Genomic DNA, 17,814 nt, shown 5'->3' on the forward strand with positions numbered 1-17,814 from the left:
ATCTGACCCCTTAGGGATCTCACGAAGCATGAAGGACCATGTGACAAAGCCCACAGCCATGGGACAAGGACGTGTGGCCCACATGATTGAGTGGCAGGGCTGGGGGAAGGCACCAGCCATTCAGCCACAACACAGCCATGAGGCCGTGCGCAGGGATACAGATGCTTACTCCGACCTCAGCGATGGTGAGAAGGAGGCACGTTTCCTAGCAGGTACTTCTACCCTGAACCCTCAGTTGTTAATTCTGATAAGTGTCCACGAACTTATTCTTAGTATCATCTCAGAAAATGAGAGGAATCACATGGGATTTGTGGGTCCACCTGTCCTAGATGCCTTCCCTTCTACATTGTGGGGCCATCCAATTCCTGGTCTCCCTTAGTACAGGAAAAAAAGAACAGTGCCCTTGGGATTCAAAAGACCCTTCTACTCATGTTTCTTGAGGAAAAAGAAAGGAAGACCTTGGGAATCTCTACAAGCCTTTGCCCATTAGCACACTGTTGTCATGGATTCACTTAGTGGACACATTACTTGTGACAACCACCAGAAGATCCAGGATACTGGGTGATGACAGGATGATATAGAAAAGAGGTTTATTTCTAGGATATTAGTATAGATATAGTGACAGCTATGTGGTGTACCTATAAGGGCACAAGCCCTAGTGGCAGGTCTTAATAAGGTACTTAGGAAGGGTGATAGGTCTAAGAAGAGAAGGGAAGTATCTTCGTGTGGGTAGTGTGGGTGGTGGGAGAAATATCAGTGGGGGGGAGCAGATTGGGTGGGGCAGCTAGCAGTGTAAGCTTCAACTTACTCGTAGCTTTGACTAGAATAGGGGCCCCCAAGTCTACCCATCCTCACTATTCTATCCTCCTCTCTCCTTGCAATTCTTTGAACTTTCAACTTTACATCACTGTGGACCCACAACCCCATGGAGCTCCCCTTGTGATTCTCTGCTGATCTTAAAACTCCTATGTAGATTACACTGTCCTTTACATCTAATACTAGCTACTAATCCTAAAAACTTCCAAAGACAAACTTCTGGACAGCCGTTATTTCAACCCCTTAGGATATCTCACCAGAAGACCCCAACTCTGTCCCCTTGACAGAATTTCTGAATTTCTGGGAAGTGCCCCATGATTTTGCATTATTTGGGGGACATATACAAAGGCTGTGCTGTCCAATACATGTGGCCACTGAGAACTTCAAATGTGGCTAGTCCAAATGGAGATGTGCTGTAAGTGGAAAATATTTGAGCAGCTGTCAAAGACTTAGTATGAATAAAAGAATGTAAAATATATCATTAATAATTTTTATATTACACATCAAAATTATCTTAATATATATTGGATTAAATATATTAAAATTATTTTCACCTGTTTATTTTAAATTTTCTTTAATATAGTTACTAGAAAATTTTAAATTATATAAGTGGCTTGCATTATATTTCCACTGAATAGCCCTGCCCTAAGATGTCCCCCAGTTCACTTATGTGTCTAAGGGCTCACCGAGGTATCTTGTGATAACTACATTTCTTATCTCAGGTGTTATGGAACAGTTTGCTATCTCTGAGGCCACACTCATGGCATGGTCTTCCATGGACGGTGAGGACATGAGTGTCAACTCCACTCAGGAGCCACTGGGCTGCAGCTACAGTGACAACTACCAGGAATTGATGGAGAGTCAAGGTGAGTGATAGTTCCAGAATCTAACCCCTGAGGCCTAAGAGCTCACTCCAACTATCTAGGCCACCTCCTCACATCTCTTTTCTCCTAAGACTTTCCTGTTCACCTTGGCTTTCCTACTCTCCTTCCTACTCTATTTCCCTCTGTGTCTTACCCTTAATTCTCTGTGCTGTTGTGATTGCCTTTGATGACTCCACTGACCTCCATCATTCTCTTTACAGATGCCCTAGCTCAAGCCCCCATGGATGGATGGCCTCACTCCTATGTGTCCCAGGGCATGTACTGTCTGGGGTCATCGGATGCCTGGGAAGCAAGTGACCAGTCCCTCATTGCCTCTCCAGCCACTGGATCCTATCTTGGCCCTGCATTTGATGACTCACAGCCCAGCTTGCATGAAACAGGGCCTTCCCAGCCTGCTTCTGGATTCTCTGCTCAGGAGCCTCCACCTTTGCTGGGAGGAGATACTGACTGGGCTCCAGGGGTGGGCGGGATGGATCTGGCAGGGGGTCCCGCCGAGGATGAGAAGAGGCCATTGGCCCCTGAGGAGGAAGAGGATGCTGGATGCCGGGACCTGGAATCACTTTCCCCACGAGAAGACCCAGAGATGTCCACTGCTCTCAGTCGGAAGGTATCTGACGTCACATCCTCAGGTGTGCAGTCCTTTGATGAGGAGGAGGGTGAGGCCAACAACTAGCTTCCTCTCACCCCATGCCCTGCTTCCACACCCACCTGAGGGGCATGGCTGCAACCAATACCCTCCCTTCCCCCAGCAGTACAGCTGAAACCGGGGCAGAAGACAGCAAGGAAACCAGGAGCTTCCAGGCCAGGCCAGGAAAATGGAGTACCATGATGGGATTTTATCCAGGCTTATACTCTAGAAACCACAGGTCTGGGAACTGAGGTCCAGACAACTAGATGTCTGTGGACTTTGCGTGGCTGGGGGAGAAGGGCCTGTGGCTGTGAGCTGGGTTTGTGAAGGTGGAGCCTCCAGTGTATCTAGCCTGAGGATAGGAGTGCAGGGCGGCCTGCGGCTGTAGACTGGATCTCAGTTCTTCACTCCCTGATTTAGTCTTCCAGGAGCCTTGATTGTGGCTGTCTGAATGCCTTTTATCCATGTCACTCTTGCTTTTCCAGACTCTGTGTATGGCCCCAATTCATGCCTACCACGAGGAACAGACCTCAGGGACTACTGGACATGGCTCGAAGGACACAGGGGAAACCACCTAAAGGGCGAGTCTCCAAAGAAGGGGAAGAATTGGCCCTAAGCTGACAATTTGGCTTCTGAGATCAGGAGCCAAGGACGAGGTGGACATGGCAGTTGGGATTTACAGAGGGCAATAACATGATTCTTCATATTAAGACTGGACAAAGACAAGAAAGCCACTGAGGAAATCAAGAACAAATATGGGTACTTGTTCTGGGATCTTGAATATCCCTTGACTGCAAAGAGGATCCTAAGGATCTGGGGAAGGACCTCGCCAGGGCTGGCTGCTCCAACTCTTGCTTCCCTTTACTGCCTTCTTCCAAGCATGCTCTGGGAGCCCCTGCCCGGAGAGGATAAGGGGACATCAGTCTCAGATATTCTGACACAGAATGCGGGTGTCCTGGCCATGGGGGTAAGCATGAGGGCTGTGTCTTCCCCCACCCACCCCCCTAATTCTTTGGAGCTGTTTACACTTTTCTCTTTGCCTTTTCTACATTTTTATAACTTCTTGGGGACTCAGGGTTGAGTGGGGTGGAGGGAGGAGTCTGGTGCTGTCGCGGCCCCAGGCCGGGATGGGTTGTTGGCTACGGAGCAGTGTAGGCACTCGGCTCCTTTTGTCCCTTCGTCAGCTCCTCCCAGGACTCCCCAGGTGGACTCACAGGTATCCTCCTTCCCAGCCCAGGCCCCTTGCCAGAGGGAGAGAGGAGAATCCAAGTATTCTTCATTCCGGAATTAGTTTACAGGGAGGCATAAGCCCCTGAAACAGTTTGCCCCCTCAGACCCAGTTTCCATAATTCTAGTGGGGACTTCTGAGCAGCACATAAGCCCGAGTACTTCTGTAAGACATCATGGTGACAGGGGACAGGGGTAGAGTGAAGTAGAAGCATCTGTGAAGCTAGAGAGCATATCACCCCTCTGTACTGCAGTGGTACCCCATTCCCCAGCCCCTGACTTAAGGGAGAATTTGGGGAGGAGAGAGAAGCCTAACAAGGTTAATTGTCATCTCCTCCCTCGTTCCTTATACCTATCTAAGGCTTCAGTTCCAAATCCTTTTGGTCCTCTCCCACCCAAACTCTGCCAGGTGTTTTACTACTTTTATCTTCTGCTGGGACCAGAATTTTGTTGTCCTTTCCCAGACTCTGGGCATAAACTTCCCCCTTAGGCCCCAGACTTTTCTTTCTTGGAATGAGAAGGTTGACAGGAGTTGGGGTGTTTCTATGCATTCTATGAGCCCACCTCCACCCTACTAAGGATATACATTCATACACACAGGCTTGTGAACTGCAACCAAGGCAGGGTCCTGTGTCTTTCAAGGGAGAGGGAGAATGGTTATCCTGAGGTTGGTTATTTGAGGAAATATAGGAGTTAAGCATGGTGAACAAACATTGGTTACTGGTCACTTACCTAATCTAAAGCTGCCTCAACAGAAAACATCTGCTGTTTTGGATAATGTGGTCTGACTCAGCTAGACACCAGGACCTCATTTCTAGAAGGTCTGGGAAGCGGCAGAGCACACCCACTGTAGGAACATCATCCTCCTCCCCACCACAGGCCCCTGGAGTTTTGCAAAATCATGTAACCCTCCTCCCATGGGGTTCATGTTTCCTCTCCTTGTCCAACCTGCTTTACAGATTTATCCTCTTTTCCTTTTAGTGCCCTTTCCCCTTTATAGCCCATATACTGCCCGAGTCCCATCTGGACATCCAGTACAGGGAGTAGGTTCTTTCATTACAGTTCATTTTTGCTCAGGGCCCTGGGGAGTGAAGGAAGGGTAGGCTAAAACAGCTTCCTTTCCTCCCTTCTCCAAAGAAGCCAAACAATCCCTGCAGAAAAAATGACTAAAAAATTGAAGGACTCTAATGGGGTTCATGTATGAGCAAGAGCTCGGCATCCCCAGGTGCTGGCACATCACTGCAGATCAAAGGTCAGGTGGAGGTCTGCGTTTTGACAAGGAGCTTCCACCCACTCTGAAGAGGGCCAAGACATAGGAGCTGGACTGGGACCATTTTAGGACTCTTCTGGAGGGAGGAACTGCCTTTCTGGTGCTGGGGTGGGGTGCATGGGGGTTTGCTTCTAGCCTTTTCTGGGGGAGGGAAGGAGCATGTGCAGGAAGAGGCTATTGGGGGTGGGGGAGGGTTGCTTTTCCTTTGGGGTTAAAGGCTGTGCCGCACGTTTTACAGCAGTCCTGGAACAGGGCTGTTTTTATATTATTGTGAATGAAACTGCTCTTGCTAAATGATTTTCTTTGGGGGGGGGGCATTGCACTTTTAATCAATTCACTTTATTAAAGGAAAATCCAAATCTTCCATTCTTCCCCTTCCACTCCCCCCTCCCCTCTTCCCATATACCTTCCTTCTTGTCCTTGCTTTAAGGAAGGGATATTGGGGATAAGTTGATCACCTTTTCCTTGTCCCCACCTGGACATCGCATACTCTGTTTTCCAGGTCTGGGGAATATCCATTTTTATGGCCAGTCTTAGCATGTTTTCTCAGTGTGACATTCCCACCCCAGGCCCAAGAGAGATTCTATGGCATATATTACAGAGAGAATTATATATAAATAAATATATATAAATATTATAGATTATATACACACAGGCAAGGGCTTGAATGCCCATTGCCAGGCCCCCTACCCAGGCTTCAGCCTCTCTCTCTTGGCCTGGGGAAGTGAAAGGGACGTACTATTGGAGAGCGCTAGAGGCTGTGTTCAATGGCACTAAACAGAATGTGGTGGCATCCTCTGACTATGAGTGTCTTATTTGGGGGATGGAGGAGGCCGGGCATGGGAGGGGAAGGAAGAGAATGTTGGAAACAGCACAGCTGCAGAATGAAATGAGGCACACCAGGAGGGAGGGAGAAAGGCCTTGGGTATGGAAGCAAGGATGCTAAGCGAACCTGGCATCACTTGATAGAAGAGGCAGTTTAATGGCACTGCATAACAATCACCTGGCTCCCTGTTGCTGGCTTGGGGAGGATAAGGATCTGACTTCTTAAAGTTTGGGAAGCATCAAAGAGATCTGCCATCTTGACACTGGACTCCCAACCCTCCATTCCTAGAAAAGGAACACAAATTAGTCTCTTATGGAGGAGTTGGTGTCTGAGTGACCCAGTGACCTCACTGCTCTGAGCCTTGGTTCTTGGCAGAAGCCCCAGCTAGAGCAGCTCTAGGGCAGAGCTCACCCTTGGGCAGGACAAGTCAATGACAATATTGGGGAAGGGGAGAATGTATTTTCTAGGAAGTAACCTTGAAAGTGGAAGGCAAGGAAGCTGTGATATGAAATATAAAGGATTTCTGCCAGATGGTGTTAAATAATATCACTGAGGTAGCATGACTGCTTGGCAGCAAGGCACCTGCCCCCTTCCACATAGAGCTTTTTGGTGACCTGTTTTCTTTTAGGCACCTCCCTTGATAGTTGTTTTATCCACACTTCATTGCTTTAAAAGGGACAAAGGAGGGGGAAATGTGGCCTTTTACTGCCTTAGTAATGGCCCTGACTTGGGGACAAATTGTGGGAGACAGGAAGGAGTCTGTAGGAGAACTGTGGGGAGTGGATGTGGGGCAAGTGGGAGGTCGGGGAGACTTTGGGAGAGGCTGCTTGCGGATGGTTTGCAGGCTTCTTCTGGGGCTATCAGAAGAGGCCATGAGGCAGTCCCATTTCCTCCTATATGGCACTTGCAGACCACAGTCATTCTGGGTCTCTCTTCACACAACCTTTATGGTAACTGTAGGACAGATAGGCAAAGCCTGGAAGCCATTGGGACAAGTGGGGAATTAGGGGAGAGAGGATGTTGCAGGGAGGCAGAGATAGGGTGTTTCTCACTCCACCACAGAACAGGAAAAGTCAGGAAGCCCCATGGAATATCAGGGGCCCTTCGCTGGCATCAGAACCACATGTCTGGGAGAAAGGGGGCTAAATAATTGAACAAAGCTACTCCCTGCCCAAATTCTGACTCCTGCTCTAAGGCGATCAGTATCACGTTTTAAAATACCCAGGAAGAGCCAAGATATTCAAGTGATCTCTCCAACTTCAGGATTCTTTCCCACAAAAATTCACCCTCAGACATAAGGCCTCTAGACAGTCTTTAAGAGGAGGTTCAGGGGAGATGGTCAAAGGATCAGTTCATCCTCATCCTCCTCATCAGTGGATCGCAGACTGGGGCCCTGCAAGATGTCAGCCAGCTCCTCTTCTGGCCCTGGACTCTCCACCAGCTCCAGCTCTTCCAGCTCCCCCTCGCCCCTGGCTGAAGCCAGGGATAGAGGGGGCTCTGGAGAGGGGGAAGGCACTGGGGTCTCTGGGGAGGCTGGAACCACATTCCCTGCTCCAGTGGCCCCAGTTCCATTCTCAGGCAGGTTCCAATCCTCCGCAGGAAGGGGGGGTCCCCCAAGACTCTTTTGAGTTGAAGTGGTGTTCCGGAAGCTGGCAAGGGGAGGGCGGAGCTGCACCCCAGACTTTGTGTGCCCCTCTATGGCCTTCTGTAGCTGGAGTGTAGTGGGAATGGAAAAGAGGGAACAAAAATGGAAAGAGAAGATGGGGGCAGTGTGAATGAAATAGACACGAGAGAAGAACAAATACATTAAGAGGAAAAAGGAACGAGAAAGATACAGAGCAGCAAGAAAGAGTAAAACAGAAAGATAGACAACATAGAATAATCAAAGGAAGAAGACAAATTTATGAAGGGCGATACGACAAAAAATCTGTCTGTGTTGCAGTGAATTTCCAGATGCTCTGACTCAGAGCCTCCCTTTGAGCCCTTCCTAGGGCTCATTCAACCATATCCCATTTCTTCCTTCTTTCTACTGCCCCCCCATCAGAACTCCTATGAAACTGTAAACCCATGTCCTGAACCCCCATCCCAAACACATCCCATCCATGGAAAGTCATGTAGGGTCACATCTGGGGTGGAGAACTATATCCCCTTCAGGACTGTGGCCTCCCGCTCGCTTCCCAGGCCCCCTCCCATCTCTGCATGAGAAATAGTGAGAAATTTGGGGGCCTCTGAAATGTTAACACCATCCCTTCCTCTCCACCCCCACCCCTACCCCCTCACCCCCTTCTGCTGCTCCAATGGGACAAATCACTATTACCTCTTCTAACGCCAAGACACCCCTGAGCTTCCCCATACTGGTCACGTAAGCAAGATGGAGGCCGAGGAGTGAGAACAGCGTGTGAGTCTGCATGAAAGAGCAGCAGGTCAGCCCATGTTCCCTGCCCCAAACTTCCTCTCCCCTCCCTGCAGCCTGGGGTAGTCAGCAAGGAAGACTTGCCTTGTGCAGGGTTGTCTGCTCCACCAGCTGGAAGGGAGACTGGTCAATACAGCAGCAATCAAAGCAGACAGGCTGGCTCAGCTGTTCCTGCTCCCAGGCCTCAATCTGTTGGGCAGAGGAGGGCAATTGTCCACCACTGTGGAGCCCCCTTCAACCTCAGGTACCTGGTTCTGACTGCAAATAGCCTGCGAGCCCCAGTCCAGAATTCTCAACTATCTAGATCCTCCAGATCACTAGATGCTCCTCGATTCTTCCCAAGGGACCATGCCCACACTCTCCCTTCTTCTCTCTCATCAGGCCCCAAATTGACCCTTCACCCTCAGATACCCAAATATCCCTCTCTCTCTTCTAGTCCCCAATGTCTGTTATTCTCTGCTGCCCCAAACCTTCATTACTTCCAACCTATCCTTCCAGCCTCATTTTCCACTACTCTCCTATTATACCCACTACTCCTGTCAAACCAGGCTGCTTTCTGCTCCTCAAACTCACCTCCATGCTTCTGCTCTTCTCACCATCTGGATTCCCTTTACCTGCCCCCACCCTACCCTCATACTGTGTTTCCTTACTTGCTCAGCAGATGTGCTCTTTTTCCTTTTTAATTACTATAATACTTAAATGGCCTCTTTTTCACGCTACCATTCACACTCGGTCTTGTATTGGCATTTTTCTTACCCCTGGCTGGTAGGTGTAAAGTCCTTTAGAATAAATGTTATTAGGCATTGATTACTGTATATTTGGAAAAAACTCAAAATGTGCCTAATACACAGTAAGGTCACGGCAAGTATCTGTTGAATTTAAAGAGCCGTACTGGATCATGTGGAACTTGGTTTGACTTGGAAAGAGTAGGGTTTTCTGACTATGACAGAGGCGTTAAGGCACAAAGGACGACTATCTTCCTTGACTTCAGGTATGCTCAACTAAATGCAAATCAAGATTCCAAATAATCCGTTAGAGATCAGGCTTTCATAAATTAATCTAAAATTTTCTAAAATCTTTTTTCAATCATTGCCCTCCAAATAATGTAACATTTTATTTATTCTTCTAAAGGTCCAAATCTACAACTCTCAAACTTCAAAGATATCATTGAAGGCCATCACCTATTTCTAGTACCTAGTATTTAGCCCAAAAGTGATGCTTGCTCCATCTGTACTTTCCTAATTTTGGGGGACTACAATCATAAGCCCTTTAAACTTTCATCTTTCTGACTAAAGATTCACACAGGATTTAGCCTGCTCTCATAGCATAGGAGGGACGACCACTCAGCAGGTATGTTCTAGAAAGGATTTGTAAATAAGACAGGGGTAGACCCTTGCCAACCCTGGTTTGGTTGATCCTGTCCTCCTGGTCCTTTCTAGATCATTTCTGGCCTTCCCTAGTTCCATTTAGCTTGCCTTTAAGAACTAACAATAGTAGCAATAATTTCAGCAAACTCCCTGTGTGCTGAGTATTATTCTAACTGCTTTATATGTCATAACTTGTTTAATCTTCACAAAAACCCTATCATTATCTCCATTTTACAGATGAGGAAATGGAGGCACAGAGTGGTTAAGTGATTTGCTCAAGATTATACAAGTAAGAGGAGGACCTGGACTTCTAACTTTCACTGCTGACAGTGTTCCAGGTATACCTCCAACTTCTGTACAAGGAGAGGAGGATGCTTGTTGTTGGGCATGATGCTTTCCACTACTTGAAAAAGCTCAGCACAGGTTACAAACCACAGTTCTGCAGAATTAAGTCATAGCAGGGGCTTCTGGCCACTTATAATTGAGTTCCTTCAGTATTCCCATAGGTGTCATCTTAATACTGTCAAAGGTGTCATCTTGATCTAATCCGAAAACCATGTTCAAAATATTCTGAATTTTGACTCCTGTTGAAACTTATCCTTGCACAGTATCTCAGTGAGTCACAGGGGAGTTGGTAGCTCCCTAAAGTCTTCCTTAGGAAAGACATAAGCTAAAAATATAGGGTCTATCTTTCTTTTATCCCTGGCTGCACTTTATTTTCAGTGATCATTAAACAGTCTCACCAATCATCTTACTGGCTTTCTCCCTTTGGTATATTTTGAAAAATTATTATTGGTTTTAGCAACCTAGCAGGGTACCCCTTAATTGCAGGTATGGCCCATCTGATTCCTGTTTGTGAACAGAAAGAGTAGATTTTCTTCTTTCCTTTATACTTGACTTTTCTGAAAGTCATTTATCAGAAGTGTGTGTGCTTTGAAGGTGGGAGGCATTGGGAGAAAGGGAAGGTTTCCCTTCTCTCTTGTCACCAGTGACCCCTCTCCTCTAACCATAGAGTATTTTTAATCTTTGGCACATTCTTATCTGGATGTCTAAGATGTTTATTTTAAAATCATATCCACGATGCATTTTTGTCAGCTACATACATTAAAAACTCTACCTTTTCAGCCTTTGCAGGGAGCCTGCATTCTCTTTTTTTAAATGACATGGTTGCTAATGGATTTCTTGTTATTGTTCCCCCACAACCCCTAGGGTATGTTCTAATCAGTACTGTTTAGCCGCCTGCTCATAAGGACTGCTCCATATTCTCTTCACTCCTGGCGAGCAAGCCCATTCAGTATGTTTGAGTTTTCTCTCTCATAGACTTGATAAATGACTCTTATGGAAAACAGGTATTTGCCCTGAGGAGGTACCACTGTCATAATTTGGTTAGTTTGCCTTTCTTCCCAGTCTCATTTCCTGACATTTTCCAGTTGCCCATTGCATCAGAGCCTTGATCAATCCAGTACAGTAATCTTCACCAGATGCTGATTTCCTCATCTTAGTTTCAGTGCTGTTCTCCCACATTGTTATGTTCATCCTTCCTGAATAGCCTCTCTTTGATCCAGAATATCCCTCATCTGTAAAAGAGCTAAGGCTCTTCTTATCTTAGCACCATGGTCTCATTTGTGCAGGGAGGCTTAAAATGTTTCTCTTCTGAAATTAATATAGTCCTTCTGCGTACACCACCATACACTCTCCATAATCATACCAACCTCATAAAATACTTTCCCATCTAGACTCACATTTTATTATCTAATCTAATCTAATATAATATAATATAATACAATATAATGTAAAAAAGAAGGTAGAAAAAATAGCAATAGCTTCATTTGACCAGACAATCCACCCCACGTGGCTGTTTCCCTTACTCACCTCTTCAGGCGACATGTTATCCACTAGATCTGTTGGGTCCTAGAGAAGAAAGACATAGGCCCAAGTTCTTTTTCTTTTTTCCCATGGTACCTAATGATACAAAAGCCACTTCTCCCCCACCCAGGTGTAGATGCCTCCTTTCCAAACCATCATCTCTTCCCATGAATAAATCTCTCCTCTGGGGTGGACTCTCTCTCCTCATGATATAAGAACCATGGGTTTCTCACTCCTCAGAGACAGACTCCCTTTTCTATAACCTCTCCCTCGCCACCAAGAAATCTTTCACCTGAATTGTCTTCTTCTTTGTGGGGTGATCTCTGCCCAGCAAGCAGCGCATCAGGGACCAGAAGCGCAGAGAGAATCTTTCACCTGAGGGGAGGAGTGGTAAGTGATGGAAACAGAAAAAAAGCAATCCCTATCCTGGGAGGAAGTGGCCAGGGGGCACCTGAGTGGTCCCTGATACTTTGCCATCACAAGGACGACCCTTCCCAGGTACTTCACCCCTACAGACACCCTCTCTTTAGCCTCCTAAATACCACTTCTGCCAAATTTTTGATACAGTAAGATGGAGAATCAATGAATAAGAACCCCTTCCCCACCACCCTGTAGCCTCATGCCTCCACACAGTAGTAGCCCTTAGGTTGAAGTGAGCTCAGAGATAACCCACAAGGCATGAGTTGGGGTGCATGGTGGGAGAATCTTCACCTTGAGGCTCTGGTGCATCTGGCTGCTGCCTGTGGCTGGGCAGGGGCCCATTGGGCTCCTCGGGGGACAGTGGAGCAGCAGGAAAGGGGTAAGAAGGAGAAAGAGGAGGCAGCTGTAAAGGAATAGTACAACTTTTCAGTCCCAGAGAAGAAGCTGCCTAGTGCTTCACTGCCTTTACCAGTTGGCATCCCAGGTAATTTATCTAATGCTATTCTCCTCTCCAATTCAGAATTTGTATATCCCTTTGAATTCTCATCAATACTATCATCCTCAACCTTATTTCCTTCAGTCCCTGGACCTAGGGGCACTGGTCTGTTAGGCTCCAGATCAAGAATTTCTAGCTTTGTCCATATTGGCTTTTCCCCTCCCTCCTTCTACTTTCCTTGGACCTTCCCAGACCAGACCAGCAATCAGAAAAAGGCTGAGAAGATGTCACTGGTGATCCTGCTGATTGCTTTTGCTTTGCACTGATCTATCCTGTCACCAAGCCCTTCCCAACCCAGTCACCTCGATCTTCCCAGAGAGATCTTCATCTTCATCCTCATCCACGAAGGTGAAGGACTCTGGTCGGCCCTGGGGGTGGATGCCGTGGAGCCTCTTCCCAGTCTGCCGCACTTTCCCATCATAAGGCAACTCTGATAACTTCCTTGCCATGTCCTGGGCTGCCCGCAACCTCCGCTCAGGACTCAGGTGGCGCTGCAGGAGGGACTGTAGTTCTGCCCGTTCCACAGAGCCCAATAAGATCATGGAATCTGGGGAAATCCAAAACCAACCTGAGAGCCTGCTCAATTCCCTCCAGCTCCACCCTGCTCAGCAGGATCAGGTCAGGAAAAACAGAAGCCCACTGGTCCCTTTTGTTTTTTAAGCCTTTACCCTTTCTTTCTGAAAACTCATTTCACAAGTCTTCCAGGATTGACCTTACTCAGTCCCTTTTATTTCAACCATTGAGCACTTAGAGATCCATCTGGTAGTACATTAATTGGTACTAATTTGTACTTATCTGGATATAGGCCTTATAGAGCCTGTTTCCAAATAGATGAACCCAGTATTAAAATAGGATCAATAGGAAAAGAAACATTAAAAACCATTCAAATAAGCTGCAATGTGAGCACACTCTGAGAGAAATCTACTAGCAATGTAAGCATTCTATTCTATCCTGGAATAAGCTAAACTACCCAGATCCTTTCAGAATATAAACAAAATGCTTACTTTTCCTGGAAAGATCTTTGATATGTTTACAGAAATTCAGTTACTATATTTAACATTTTCATTACATTTTAAGGCCATAAATTGCAGTGTTGTTGAGAGAAATTTTACTGTTAAGTCTTAATCATTATTATGAAAAGCCTTCCCCTTATTGGCTGAACTCTGCTCCAATGAAGATCCATTGCTTTAAAAGGTATTTAGAAGGTACTTTGGCTTTAGAAAGACAATAGAACTAATCTAAGGAGCAATTTGGACACCCTCATTATCTGAAATCGTAACTAACAATGTTAATGTCTCCAAATGGCCATGGACCTACATGATGCTTCTCTATTGTACTAATTCACTAATTCAAACATTAGGCAAGAATTAATATCTAGTAAATACATGTAGAAAGGCATTTTGGGGAGATAGAAATTAAAGTCTATCCGCAAGGAATACCCAATCTAATGACAGAGTCAAGACATAGATACATAAACCATTTAAGAAATAATACAATGCAGGGTAAAGTACCAAAGGTAGGCGAAAAGGATGGTAAAGGAAGGGAAGTGTCACTGTTTGCTAAAACAATTCATCTCCTCCGTAAGAGACAGTTTCATCTCCTCTTTAAGTTTGGCATTAAAGAACAGGTATGGTTTAGCTAAGTGTCAAAGGGAACCACGTAAGAGACCATAAGATTTATTTCTTTAACTGGAATTTTAATTGTCTTCTTGGCATGTGTTATGGCTCTATTTATTTCTTCCGTGAAGATGAATGTGTTTTCTAAGGAGCACACACTGGGACTCCTCTAGTGGATCGGATGGCCCCTAAAGACAAGCCTGTGCCACAGTGACTTCTCTAACTTTATGTCAACCTTGTTCAGGTCACTAGCTCAGAAGTCATCTCTTTCCTTCCCACTGACCTTTTGAATCAACCAGTGGTAAAGTCTTGACTGTGATGGTCTGGAGCAGGGTTTGCAATTCCGCGTATGTGCAAGACGCTGAAACAAACTTCACATCACGAACCATGATGTCCTCAACAAAGATTGTAAATTTGCTACAAAGGGAGAAAACATGGTGAGTTAGCCCCACCATATGCCTATCCCTCCATTACTCCCATGAGGTTTGTCATGTATTGATATATTGATCACTCATAATATTTATCAAGTACAAGAAAGTACAAAAACAACTTAAACAATAACAACAACAACAAAACCTGCTTCCAAACATTGACCCTAACCCCAATCTCAACCTCAGAGCCTTCTAACCCCACCCCATCAAATCTGAAGTAATCCAGCTAATGGCCCTGACCTGAGCTGGTTCCAACCAAGGTCAGGCAAGTAGGGTAGCTTCTTGACCTGGATGATGCTGTCATAGAGGGAGGGCTGCAGGCTCTGAGCCACCATGTTGGCCAAGATAACAGCCACCATCATGGGTAGGATGTGAGCAATCTGACCCGTTAATTCGAAGCAAATCACAGCTGTGGAGACTGTGTGGGACACTGCACCAGTCAGTGCTGCTGCTCCTAGAATGAGACACAGCAATACACCAGGTGGATTAGCTGCCACTGTTGGCATGGAAGGCACACACGGAGATGTGACAGGAATAACATAAGAGTGGGGATGTATAACCTTGGTTGGTGCCAACACATCTGAGGTAACGATTTGTCAAGAGTAGGGTCTAGAATGCTGAACTCTTCAGAAAAAATAGTTTTGATCTCATTCTGTGACCTCTGAATGTGTGTCCCAAAATCCTCACTTATAAAATGAAGATAGTGATGTCCCAACCACTCCTCATTTTTGAAAGTTTGGATCATTCTTAACTGAGCATTTTAAAACCCAGTTTGGCATTTTACCTTGAGCCTCAAATTTTAATGTTAACAATTAATTACTGAATATTGTGAGGAGCCAAGAATCATTGCTGTGGATCTGGAGTAATGAAACCTGTATTAAATCCTGATTCTACTGTTTTTCAACTGTATGACTAGAGCTAAATTCCTCTGGAATCCTATGCTCCACCTATAAGATGAAAGGGATCAATTAAATGATTTCTAAGGCACTGTAGGTCTAAAATTTTATGATTCTATAAACTCTTTGATCATATAATCTCACTTATATTTGCTTACGCTTTCTCATCAACCAATGTCCTTTGTGCATTAACTACATTTAAATATGAGGGAGTTATCATATGGGAAAAAAAGCTGGGGAAGGCATGCATGAAGATGGAACAAGAAAAAATCATGAAAGGGAACTTTTGGGAAGAGTGACACTCCTGGATGCTGCATAAAATACAATATACTTTGGGACAAAAACTATCATAGGAGACATACATATTGGGAAACGTACACCAGGGAGGATGGGGAGGGAACCTGAGAGGCATGAAGATGAGGAATAAGAGTAGATGACATGAGAGAGGCTTTTAGCAAGGCACCTTGATGAGGGAGTAGGGTCACCCCATGAGCTGTAAAGCTGGCTAGTGCTTTTATATCTAGAGGAGACATGGCTTCAGATGCTGTGGGACATTGGTGAAGAGTAGAGGAAGGGAGGTAGCATAATAATTCTGGGGATTATATTGGTCACTGTGCTAGACATGGTTCTTAGTTTGATGGGACAACAGATGAGATAAAAAAGGATAATTATACACCCAGAGTGTCAGAACTATAAGATGTCTCAGAAGTCATTTTAGAAAAAAGAAACTAAGGCCCATAAAGGCAACTAACTTGCTCCATGGTCATGCCAAGTGACAAGTGGCAGGGCTATGTCTAAAGTTCGTGTTTCTTAGCTCTTAATCTGTGCTCTTAAATTCCTATCAGTACGAGCACATCTGCTGGTTGGAAGCATCTAAGCCTGTCACTGTCAATGTTGCTTCTGTAAATCTTAGGGAAGAAAGAAAAAAAAAAAACCTTACCAAATGTCTGGACATAATCCTAGGTGTTCTTATCCTTATTATCTCATCTAATCCCCATAATTCCTTGTTATGGGGATTAAATGAGGAAACTAAGCCTCAAAGAAGTTCAATAAAAGCTAATGAGAGTCAGAGCATAGGTTTGATTATTTGAATAAAAGTTGAATTAAACAGCATTAAATTAAAGTCATAGTTACATAGCCTGGAATGAAGATGTCATGGGAGAGTCTGAGTGTAGAGAGTTAGGGTCCTCAATGTTTGGTTATATTAGGGTTGGAATGTGTCTCACCGATTACTGCATAGCCCCCAGGTAGGATCTTGTAGATGATGCCATCAAACAAGATGCCATCAGGGAACAGCATGGCCATGATTTCTCCTACCAGCCTTCCAAATGCAGCTCCTAGAGGAAAGTTAAAAAGAGGGAAGGTGTTGAGAGAACCAAGTTCCTTATCCTCTAGATTTTCAGATCTAAGCCAACCCCTTCTTGAGCACTAAGACCAAATACAAACCCCCAGTATCCCCAGCTTTTCCTTATTCTCCTGGTACCCTAGATTTCAGCTATCTGTAAGATCCAAGGCTTCCCATCAGAACTTACCTAGCACAAACACAGGCATGAAGCCTCCGCAGGGTATGGGCATAGTGGTAGCTACGATGGACATCCAAAACTAGGGCAAAAAGAGGCATCAGAATACCCTCTCACCTTCCCCCAACACACACACATTCAACTTCCTTCCCACTATCACCACCCCCCCAACCCCACTTCATGAGTCACAGAAATCCTGGAATAGCTAATCCTTCTTAAAGCCTTTTTGTCTGTCACCCTTCCTCCAGAAAAAAAAACCATGAAATTCTCTAAGAGTGCATCAAAGAAAACACTATCAAAAAGTTTTTTCATATAGCTAACCCAAATCCCTCCTATATCAAGTGGCTATATTTGCCTTTGGGTAGTCTAGAATAAGAAGTGAAGCCCCAGAGGACACCTGTTTCACTGCCCAGAAAGACTCCTGCCCATTGTACCCACCTGGCCCAGAATGAAAAAAGGAATAATGGTTGAACTTTTGAAAGATTTGTAAAAAGAAAAAAATTATGAGATTTATGTATATAAATTAAGCAGGAGTTTTATATATCATTGTCAAAATAAGGAAGCATATCTTAGAAAAGAGTCTCAAACTAATTAGGTGCAAAATGGTAGCAGCTAAAAATCAGGAAAAAATGGTAGGTTCAAAGTATTTACAATTTAAAAACTGCAGCAATTGCATTGTAAACTAATGAGAAATAAATTTCTTAATTTTCTGAAACTTGGAATTCCTCTGAGCCACGACTGACCTCAAGAGCCAGCTACTAAGATCCTGAGAAGGCTTCATCCTAGAAGCCCTGAAATCAGACAAAACATATATGTCTTTGTATCTGAATACGACAATTTAAAGCAGGCTCAGAACTACAAGGTTAAGTGTATGAAATGAAAAGACTATAGACTAAGAATTCCCTGAGGACAGAGAGCACATCTTGGTATCTCTATGTTTTCTCTGCACCAGCATAGTGCTCAATAAATGTGGGTAGGAAGTGGGTAGGTAGGTAGATGTGGTCGGTTGAATTATGTACCCCAACAAACATGTCCCTAATCTTAATCCTCATCTCTGTGGGTGTGAATCCACAATAAATGAGACCTTTAGAAAATGTTGTTTTTAGTTAAGTTGTGACCCACTGAATCAGAGTGGGTC

At 45.1% G+C, this 17,814-nt stretch overlaps 2 protein-coding genes across 9 annotated transcripts in view; one reads left to right on the forward strand and one right to left on the reverse strand.

Annotated features, from left to right (window-relative positions):
- Positions 1 to 17,814, forward strand: part of FAM131B (family with sequence similarity 131 member B) — a 43,001-nt gene that overhangs the window by 24,911 nt on the left and 276 nt on the right. For 4 of the 8 annotated variants that reach the window (XM_037835958.1, XM_037835957.1, XM_037835955.1 and 1 more), the window contains exons 5-8: positions 15 to 212; positions 1,539 to 1,682; positions 1,901 to 2,329; positions 2,814 to 5,618. In XM_037835958.1, the coding sequence (XP_037691886.1) occupies positions 15 to 212; positions 1,539 to 1,682; positions 1,901 to 2,329; positions 2,814 to 2,944 (902 nt within the window). In that variant the 3' untranslated portion in view covers positions 2,945 to 5,618. Of the gene's footprint in view, positions 1 to 14; positions 213 to 1,538; positions 1,683 to 1,900; positions 5,619 to 14,073; positions 17,813 to 17,814 lie in introns of those variants that run through there. The other 4 variants (XR_005216936.1, XR_005216937.1, XM_037835956.1 and 1 more) reach the window with 4 other exon arrangements.
- CLCN1 (chloride voltage-gated channel 1) overlaps positions 6,214 to 17,814 on the reverse strand; it is a 38,032-nt gene continuing 26,431 nt past the window's right edge. Inside the window, exons 13-23 of the mRNA XM_037835962.1 lie at positions 16,689 to 16,758; positions 16,383 to 16,493; positions 14,501 to 14,714; positions 14,113 to 14,246; positions 12,516 to 12,760; positions 12,009 to 12,120; positions 11,590 to 11,672; positions 11,304 to 11,342; positions 8,149 to 8,253; positions 7,969 to 8,055; positions 6,214 to 7,362 (exon numbers count right to left, since the gene is read on the reverse strand). Of these exons, the coding sequence (XP_037691890.1) occupies positions 6,991 to 7,362; positions 7,969 to 8,055; positions 8,149 to 8,253; positions 11,304 to 11,342; positions 11,590 to 11,672; positions 12,009 to 12,120; positions 12,516 to 12,760; positions 14,113 to 14,246; positions 14,501 to 14,714; positions 16,383 to 16,493; positions 16,689 to 16,758 (1,572 nt within the window). The 3' untranslated portion in view covers positions 6,214 to 6,990. The remainder of the gene's footprint in view (positions 7,363 to 7,968; positions 8,056 to 8,148; positions 8,254 to 11,303; positions 11,343 to 11,589; positions 11,673 to 12,008; positions 12,121 to 12,515; positions 12,761 to 14,112; positions 14,247 to 14,500; positions 14,715 to 16,382; positions 16,494 to 16,688; positions 16,759 to 17,814) is intronic.

This window comes from Choloepus didactylus, chromosome 5, assembly GCF_015220235.1.
Source record: "Choloepus didactylus isolate mChoDid1 chromosome 5, mChoDid1.pri, whole genome shotgun sequence".
NCBI classification, from domain to species: Eukaryota; Metazoa; Chordata; class Mammalia; order Pilosa; family Megalonychidae; genus Choloepus; species Choloepus didactylus.